This window comes from Girardinichthys multiradiatus, chromosome 13 (assembly GCF_021462225.1).
Source record: "Girardinichthys multiradiatus isolate DD_20200921_A chromosome 13, DD_fGirMul_XY1, whole genome shotgun sequence".
Lineage (NCBI taxonomy): Eukaryota > Metazoa > Chordata > Actinopteri > Cyprinodontiformes > Goodeidae > Girardinichthys > Girardinichthys multiradiatus.
Window position 1 is genome coordinate 21,832,426 of NC_061806.1, and position 9,883 is coordinate 21,842,308.

The 9,883-nt window shown below is 38.4% G+C and overlaps 1 protein-coding gene across 1 annotated transcript; it reads left to right on the forward strand.

Moving 5' to 3' along the window:
* The first annotated feature begins 401 nt into the window (after positions 1–401).
* On the forward strand, positions 402–6,623 carry rp9 (RP9 pre-mRNA splicing factor). Its single transcript, XM_047382905.1, has 6 exons — positions 402–711; positions 812–842; positions 940–1,069; positions 3,702–3,793; positions 4,086–4,147; positions 5,933–6,623. Exons 1-6 carry the CDS (start codon positions 566–568, stop codon positions 6,138–6,140), a joined length of 669 nt encoding a protein of 222 aa, XP_047238861.1. The 5' UTR covers positions 402–565; the 3' UTR covers positions 6,141–6,623.
* The last annotated feature ends 3,260 nt before the right edge of the window (positions 6,624–9,883 follow it).

Sequence of the window (9,883 nt, forward strand, 5' to 3'; positions counted from 1 at the left end):
CCTTTCACCATCCAAATATGCAAAATATATTGTGTTGGTTTATAACATAAAACCATGCTAAAATAGATTGGAGTTTTTGGTTAGAACCTGACGAAATGTTAACTTTTTTGAGGGGTATGAGTAATTTCCAAGGTGTTGTATATTGCAAAAATAAGATACTACGAAGGAATTTATGTTGACTAAATAGGGTCCCAGAAATGACCACAGCAAATGTTAAATCTGAAATCAACAAGTGTAAAATAATTACATACTGTGTAATGCGAAACATCATTTTAGGAATAGATCATTTATCTTAAAATATCAGATAAGCTGATGTTTTTAAGGTGGGAAAAACACGTCCTGAGTTTTTCCACCCACGTCCTGCAGATGGCGCTGAACTTTCAATAACCAGCCCGACCTCACAGGAAGTAGAGAAACTCTATAGCATTGCTGCAAGTTAGCAACCAGTTAGCCACCTAAACGGACGAGTTTGCTTTAAAACTCTCAACCAAAAATGCTTTACACTCGTCATAAAGTGCAGTTCGGTTGAATTTAAACAGAAAAGCTGCTTTTTGTTGTTAAAACCATGTCGGAAAGAAAGCGAACAAGAGAGAGTGAGGACAGACGGGAGCACAAGAAACACAAGACATCTAAAAATGACCTGGAGAAACTGAAGACACAAACGAAGAAACTCAACCAGGAGGTACAAAAACTGAAACACATCGAGACTTTGTGAGTGACTTTAGACACTACTTCATTTTTGTAGACAAATAATTCCTAAATGCTACGTGAAAACCTAAAAATCTAATCCATAATAATGTTTTCTGTGCAGCTATGAAAAACCTCCACCAGGGTTCATTAAGGTACCGTTTATAATTCATACGAAGTTTTGGGAAAATGCTTTTTTATGAAGGGTTTTCGTTACATCTTTCCAGGATTAATGACAGTTTGTGTTTGCAGGAGCACGAGGAGAAACCAGAGGACTGTATTCCTGCTGATCCTGGAAATGAAGACGCCAGGAGCTTTCTGGCACACGCCCCCACCAAGGGGCTCTGGATGCCTCTGGGAAAGGAGGTGAAGGTGATGCAGTGTGAGTGCATTTGTCTGCCTTCAGTTATTCTCCCTTAAATAATTCTAATTACAACAAAAATGTGCCCCGCAGTTGTTGAACAGATTGTTGAACACAGCCTCCCAGAACATTTTTACTCATGTGTGAAGTGGAAACTGGAGGTAATAGTTCAATTTAGAGATGATCTATTTAGAGATATCTGGCTATCGGAGCAGGTAGACTAAGGCGCGCCACTGTCTTGATGAGCCGAACTCCTAATACAATATATATTTATGTAAAAGTGTTACACTCGTAGAGTCCCATTGAGGGTTAGTGTTCATATAATGATTGCATTATTACAAATGCATTGTCTTCAAAATATCATTGTGCACCATATTTTCACAAAGGACTAGTTGGAATGGAATATTTGTTGGCTGTTACATTCCAAGTGTCATGAATTCACCCTTTGCATCCCCATAATATATTTTCAGCCTGTTAGATTGTGTCTCACACCTGACACACACGATGGTGCCCAATATGCTGAAGGTAATAAAGTGTTGGAAGCATCAAAACAAACAAACACAGAGGGAAAGGTGGAAACATTATTGCAGCGTTGAACAGTACAATCACCCAAACAACTAATGTCATGCAGCTCTACTTCCTATGCAGTCCGGAACAACATGGAATTTAAATATTTTTCAGGTCTGGACAAGTATAAATGAAAATAGATCATTGAATTGTATTTGTACTTCCAGACTTTTTTCTATCTCCCATTGACTTTAAATTGTATTTGTTTGTCTATTCTTCAAGCCATCTATGATTCTTAGAGTTCATTCATCTTTCTTACTATTAATCCATCCATCTAACCATAGTGCAGTCCATCCATGTTCCCTACATTCCATCCATCTATTGATTTGTCCATTTGTTTGTTCATCCATCCATCCATCCATGTTTAAAGACTGGCCAGTTTAGAAATATTTATCGTAAATTTATTGTGAGATTTTGTGTTGATACCTTAAATTGTGCTTATAAAACCCTCGGGAAATTTTAATCTGGAAAAGTATGGAATATATGACATTAAAACATATAGGAATTGTGGTCAGAATGACTTCTGCCATTCAGATGGTCTGAATGGCTTGTAAAACCAGAAAAAAAAGGAGCCAATATTAAGGAAAGCTGCCATGTAAGAACAGATTTAGCAGAAGTTCACTGCTGTCTCTTTACGTATTTCATAAAGACAGCTAGAATCCAAGGTCAGGGGTCAATGAGATTAACTTCACTTTGTTAGTTTTATTTAGTAAAAAGGGCCATTTGACAATTTTAGCGAGCTATGGACTAGATCGACTATTAATTAACTCATTAATCGTCTGCGTGTAGCATATTTTGTCTTGGGTATGAACAAAAGTGTTGACTTGTACAAACTTGTAGAACCTCCTGGTCTCTTGGGCTGTGCCATTCAATATAATATATATAATTTCAACAGTGCACAAAATCTCAGCAAGGAACTATTACCGTGAACCATTTACTAACAACCAGAATTACCACTCAGCTTCTCAACACCTAAAGTTATGATCTATTTCTGGGAAAACCAATATTCAACTTCCTTAAAATTGTCCTGAACTGTGTGTGATCAGAGTAACTTTAAGCACTACGATAAGAAACCATTAGGATTCATGATCACAATGTTTTTCAATGTCGGCATAGACCTATTTCTTACATTGTCTGGGCAATAATGTTTAGCACTAACGTGACTGCATGTCTGGCATAGCAGGTGACAGTGACTCTGTAGAAACCTCGTAAGATAATAAATCTTTACATAAACACTTGTGGCGATTGATTTTCTGACAAATAGGACGGAGCCTAGTAATAGTATCATAGAGATAACATTCTGTTGTTGTGACACATTAGTGTCATTATACTCTGTGTCCATTCATTTCTTCATCCCACACATTGTCATGCTGCTGGAACAGTCGGAGATTCTGAGAGCACACAGAAGGCCTGTCCACAAAACTGACATTTATTCAGAAGAATCGGAGCTGGACTCGCTTAATCCTTTGTCAAAGTGTTGACATATTTTTCTCTATTTTAGCCCAATAAATGAGCAGAAACTTTACTGTTAACAAAGTTATGCAAAAACTGTTGTAGCTCCTCAATCAACAAGGACATGGTAACCCTGAGTAACGAAGGTAGAAGGGAACTGGACTTCTCTTCTTTCCTGAAAGATGTTTCATCTCTCGTCCGCATGACTTCTTCATTTCTGAACATGGTTGGAAGTTACAGGCTTATAAGTTGAAGTCAGAACAATCACACTAATGGGGACACTAAAGTCTTTAATGGCCCTGCTGCAGATTTGTTTTCTAATTTGTGTTGTAAACCTTGGGGAAAAGAAAAATTCAGAATTGGCAGGTTAGACCTCAACGAAAACCCAATATTATGATCGTCCTGGAAAAGCCTGATCGGTGCATCTCTAGTTCAGTTTTCATGAACTGCAACAATTTAATTGCCTGGTCCAGAATTGTATTTATGCAGAAAAGGTTATCTGTGAAATCTGACTTCAACCCATAACAACTGACCATGTTTAGCTGCAGTTGCAAGTAGATGTTGTCTAAAGGCCAAGAGAATCGTTTTCCTCATTTTTGGAAGGTGGGTCTTTTTTTTTTATTATTTTCTGCAGGTTGGAGATGTAAGCGCTATGGTCACAGGACAGGAGACAGGGAGTGTCCTTTCTTCATCAAAGGCAACCAGAAACTGGAGCAGTTCAGAGTTGTGAGTCTAACTCTTAATAACACTCTCTGACCAAAGCTAAGGTTCATGCGAAATAAATTCCCAAATGTTTGCAGCAGACTGGAAAGCAGCTTGGCCCCATTCTTCATGTAGTGGAAGAGTTCTCTTTGTAGAGAAACCCAGCCTCTGCAGTGATTACCATAAATGCAGTTTTGCCATTTTTTACCTCTTTTATTGTCCTCGTCTTCCTAAAAGTGCTTACAAAACAGTGTTTGAAACTCGCAGGGGAAGCAATTTTCTGCTATATGAATGGGAGCACCTCTTTATTTTTCAGGCTCATGAAGACCCCATGTATGACTTGATCCGGGAAAACAAAAGAAATGAAAAAGAAACCAGGTATGTGTATGTTGTGTTTCTTTTTTTTTTACAAAAGCATGTTTTAAACAGAAAGAATGCCATTTTTCAGCCAGACTCTGACAGTCTCCAGTAGGTTTTGGCTGATCTCAGATGGCCTGGAAATAATGTCACCGTAGCTGGTCCCCTGTGCTTTTTGCTAACAAATAGGGTTTGACACCAGGATGTTTGAATGTGAGGTTACTTCACCATGAAAACGCGCTGCGGGGGTGTTTGAGCACATGCAGGGCAGCAGCACGCTCGTGTGTGTGTGTCTCAGCTTGCATTACAAAAAGGTTATCTAAAGGCCAGAAGCATTTTAAAAATTTGAGCTACGCAGCTCTCTGCCACATTCATGTAGTTTTCTTTGAAATGAAGGTGAGAAAACCCAACCTGATCTGGTGTGCTTTGTACTTGCGTGGACAGTGTTGCGTCTTTGGTGGTTTACATGCCTTTATCTGTGTTTATGCAAAGATTCACACTCCTCCAGGAACGTCACAATATTGCAAGTGACACTACTTGTCTTGAAATTACATGTTCCCTTTTTTAAGCTTAAAAATACAACCAGTCGAGTCTTAAATTTGTCCATTTTAGTAATTGTTTTTTGTTGTTCAAACATTGCTTCTTTCAAAGGTTTTTCTTTTTGTTCCAGGAGGTTGAAATTTAGGAATTTTAAGTCTTAAACTTTGTTAGGTGACAGATGCAATAAAACCTATAACGTTATATTGGGAAAATCACTAACTTAGGTGAAACTTTGACACTTGAATAATTCAGGTCATCGAAATAATTTTAATATCATACAAAGATAACCTGTTTAAATACAAAATGCAGTTTTCAGATTATATTATTTGTTAAAGGAATAGTCGTCCTGGGCAAGCCTTTGGTCACTAATGTTAATTTAAAGGGCTTCATTTTTATTTCCCTTGAAGGACTTTTCTTAATAAGTAGCTAGGGATGGGTACCATTTGAACCGATATGGTACCGATGCCCGGTACTTTTGTGTGTGTTTATGTGGTAATAAATGTTAATTTTCTTAATAATAAAATCTCACATTTTTTCAATTTAATATATTTATTTCTCAATATATAAATTTTAATGAATAGATCAAAACAGCATCCAGCTGTTTGTGTTTCTTCTCCCATGTTCGTGGCTGCAGACGACGAGTCGCTAAACAGGTCCTGCCTCAGATTAGAAGTATTCCCGCTACTGGCCTTGCACTTCGCGTCACAAATATTGCAGCAAGTGTAATCTGCATCACCCTTTGAGAAGTGGAGCCCTACTTCACAGCGCTTTTTATCAGCAATGCTTTGTTCACTGTAGCAGCGGCTCCTGATTATGCTGTTGTGCGTGCAATGCTGTGTCCATGTCTGGCATGGAAAATCGCCTACTCTTGCATTCCCTTCAGTGTCACAATGATGCATTTAGGTACCAAAACATGGTACCATTTGAATTTACGTGAATCGGTACTCGGTGGTACCGACGAAATTCAGTCAGTACCTATAAAAGTACCAAGTTCGGTACCCATCCTTATACGTAGCAAAGGAATGGCACCTTTCAGCAGAAGTTTGGCAAGGGTGCGAGCTTTTTGTTGCATTTATGTATACCTGAATAGAAACAAAGTCCTGGCATGACTTGAGTTTGACTCTTATTAAAACCTTCCAATATCTTTAAGGAAATGTCCTAAAGGAAATAAATGGTGCCTGTCTGGTGCCTTGAGTCTATCGGCTGTATTTTTTTTTTCCAGACCTGACTGTAATGCCAGCTTCTTTTATCCTCTCTTCTTTGCAGGATCCAGCAACTGCAGCAGCTCCTCCAGGACACCACCTCCTGCTCTTCTTCCTCAGACTCGGACAGCTCTTCCTCATCGTCGTCTTCAGACAGTCATCGCAAGAAGAGGAAAAAAAGGAAGGACAAGAAGAAGAAAGAGAAGAAGAAGAAGAAAAAGAAGCGAAAGCATAAATCATCCAAAACTACCGACAGCTCAGATTCAGACTGAGACTCTGAGGTTTTGTGCTCTCAACCTAAAAACTACATTCTCTAAATGTAGGAAGAGACTTGAATAGCAGCAACTGTATATCCTGGAATGTAAAATCCAGTTTGTCCTGCAGAGTGCACTGGGGAGACTTACTTAAGCCTTTCTCACTCTAAACCTGTATATTCAGTGTGCATGACTTCTCTCAGCTCCTACCGGCATGACTCGACCAGATCTGCATGATGAAAAAACATAAAGCATCATTTAAGATTGTACTTTTTACGTGACCCTGCTCATTTTATTAAAAAGTGATTGTAATGTGTTCATTTCACAGAGGTGGAAAAACTCCAGATAAAAAGCTGCAGTTGGTTCATGTTTTCCACTGAAGCCAGAATGTTTAACTGCTTGTAAAGGCCCAGAAATGTTTGGAATGATTTGAGGTTGGAATAAGAAAAGACCACAGAAATGAAAAAAGATTGTATGTAAATAAAATTTCTGTAACCAGAGGATAAAGAAGTCTTTTTTTTATTTCTTTTCCTCCGCATTTATTCAGCACTTGGCTTTAGAAAAAAGATGTAATTTTTGGGCTTGATTTAATATGTTTGACTTTTTTTGTAGGGGGTTGATATTTTGAAGACAGCATTGTGAAGCTGCGTGGAATTCAGATGATTAAACTTAACTGGGGTGACCTTTCTAACAGACACCTTTTTTGTGAGAATATTTCAGTCTCTCAAATGTTCTTCGCTGTAATCCCAACGACATGGGAAAGTCCACATTACCAATCTGTCCATTTTTCTTGAAAAATTGGCTCACCTGCAGTGCCTTGCAACAGTATGCACACCCCATCTCACCTTTTGTGCCATTATGGCCACAATATTTTAATTGAAAATAATTAGCCTTTTTTTTTTCTATTTACAAGTAAGTTAGTGTGTTGTGCATTTATATTCAGTCCAACTGAGTCCATGTTCTAGAGAGGTACTGTGAACAACATTTTGTTGTAAGTTGCCACAGATTCTCAATTGGCTTTAGGTCTGGACTTTGATTGGACCATTGTTACTTACGTCACAGCTCTGACTGTGCTTAGGGTCCTTGTTCTGTTTGAAGGTGAACCTGAACCCCACTTCTAAGCTCATGCAGACTAACAGGCTTTTCTTCAAGAATTTCTCTATTTGGTTCAATCCATCTTCTCATCAACATTGGCAAGCCTCCCTTACCCTTTAAAGGAAAAGTGTCCTCAGCATGATGCTACCACCACCATGTTTCACAGTGACAATGCTGTATTCAGTCTTATGTTTTTGCCACATGTCTACATGTTGGGCAAAAAGTTCAATTTTGGTCTTATTTAAGTAGAGCACCTTCTTCAACATGTTTGTTGTGTCTTCTACATGACTGGTGTCATACTTTAAACAGAACAGAAGTGTTCCTCTTGCCAATACAACATTCAAAGTCTTGGTAGGGTTGCTGGTGTGCCGGGGGGGTGGGGGGTGTTTTGAACTGTGAGATGTTGAAAGTGGTGGATATGCAGTGGCAGTTCTTGTATAAATGGCATCCTGGGCAAGACCCTTCTTGTACTGGACCTGTATAAAAATTAGAATGCAGCACATTATCAGAATTTCTGGGGTAGTCCCAACATTAAGCATTTCTCCCTATTCTCAGCAGCAAGCAAGGGAGATGTTCCCAACACATGGGGGCTCCAACTCCCTACTGACAGCACATGTAAAAGCAATAGAATACCTAAATGTAGGATTTCTTAACTTTTCATAGATTTTCAGATTTCTCAGAAGGATTACCAGCAAAAGCCAAATATTATTAGTATTTGAAAATTTTACTACAGCTGTTTTTACGCCAATGACCAGAGATTTTTAGATTTTTTAGAAGGATTCATAGATTTTTAGATTTCTTAGAAGGATTATTAGTATTTTAAAAGTTTGGACCTACCAGTGACCCAGCTTCTCTACTTAGACTTCAGTCAGTTCCCATGACTGTTACTATTTGAATGATGGGACCACAGCTGCCTCATACCAGCGACCTCAAGGATTAATATTATCATTTTTTTTCTAGCACAGGATGAATTCCTTACCACAGAGGACTTAATGAGCTAATTACTTCTATTCAAAAGATTGGATTAGAACCAGCTCTTACCAGTAAACCCCCAATGATTATTAATGTCGTTTGATTTGTTTTTCTGTGTTGGATTTTCGGTATCATTGTAATGTTTTCCTCGTGTACAGCGCTTTGAGTGCCTTGTTGCTGAAAAGCGCTATATAAATAAACTTGACTTGACTAGAAAACTTGTTCAGGCCAGAACTGACCGATAAATATTATTTTTTTATCTGGTGCCTGTGCACCACCCATTCTAATATTACCCTGGGCAACTGCTCATATCCCCCATTTCAAAATTGGCCACTTGTGATGTGCATTATAACCTAACTCCTGCTTTAACCTTCTCCACAACTTCATTCCTGATCTGTCTGGGGTCTTCTTTATGATGCTGCTTGTTCATTATTGTTCTCAAACAAACATCTGAGGCCAATAGACTTGGTTTTATTTAGGAGTATCAAAATAAAGGAGGTTGAATATAAAATGTATGCCCAACTTTTTAGAGTTTTATTTGTGCTAATAAAAGTACTTTGTGTTGATTGTGTTGATCACATAAAAATTCTAAAAATAAATAATGACGTTTGTAGTTGAACAAATGTCAAAAAGTTAAGGGAATGTGAATATTTCTGCAAGGCACTGTGTCAAACCAGCAAAGTTAGATTTTTAGGCAAAATTCGAGGAAGTCGGATGATTCCTTCCCTATCAACATGTGTCCCTGTGGAAATAAACTGGAAACATTCCCTCTTCTTAATGGCCCTGATAGTGAGACAATTACAGCAGACCAACAGGGACCAGCCAAACCAGATTTCCATTTAGATTTGTGTCTGGAGCCTTGTGAGCCGTTCCAACGGTTGTCGGGAAAACACGTGTGTTTCTGTGAGAAATTTCATCAAAGCGTGTCGGATCAGTTGGGAGAGCCATTTTTGTTGCTGATTCTGAGCAACATAGTTTTAATTTATCCTTTCATCTCACTAGCCTCTGTGCCCATGCACGTTCTGTGGCAGCTGTTCTGTTTCTTTGTTTATTTTATTTTTTGCCTTTTCGTTTCTTGTGCTCTCATTGATATGCTGAGATAAATCTGCTTCAGTGAAACAGCCAAATTCTCCGTCTGTTTAGGACAATGAATCTCTCAGATGAGATCTGCTCACAGGGAGGTGTCGCCACACAGAGAGCCTTTGGTCACTGGGATCGTTTTATTAAAGCAGTTTGTCATTTTAGACAAGAGGCAGGTCAGACTCAATGTCCTGCTTGTGTTTGAACTCAAACACACAGCACAGATTTAGTTTGGGTTCTGCATGCTCCTATTTGAGCCCAGACGACTTGTTAATGATTTCGAAATTGTTCTAGATATTACATTTTGGAAGGTCACTAATAATAAAACCAGAAAAAAAGATTTTTCACCACAAAAGGTAGAAAGCCTTTTAGTATTTCTGTCTAGCACGGATGTATAAATCTTTTCTTGTCAAAAATGAAAAGAAGATATCATAACCAGAACCTTCCAGGAATCATCACAAGATGTTAATCTCCAAAAAGACCTAAAAAAAACTTAAAAAAGAAGCAACAGCCTTATATGAACCCATATAGAGCAAAGCATATTCATTGTGTTATAATGGCCTAGTCGAAGTCCAGATCTGAAACCGATTAAGAATCTGCAGCGAGACCTAAAC

Excerpts from the sequence above, each read along its gene's own strand:
- rp9 (XM_047382905.1), top strand. The coding sequence starts at position 566 with ATGTCGGAAAGAAAGCGAACAAGAGAGAGTGAGGACAGACGGGAGCAC. Across the intron at positions 712-811 it reads CTGAAACACATCGAGACTTT|CTATGAAAAACCTCCACCAG; the intron begins GTGAGTGACTTT and ends TTTTCTGTGCAG. Across the intron at positions 4,148-5,932 it reads AGAAATGAAAAAGAAACCAG|GATCCAGCAACTGCAGCAGC; the intron begins GTATGTGTATGT and ends TCTTCTTTGCAG.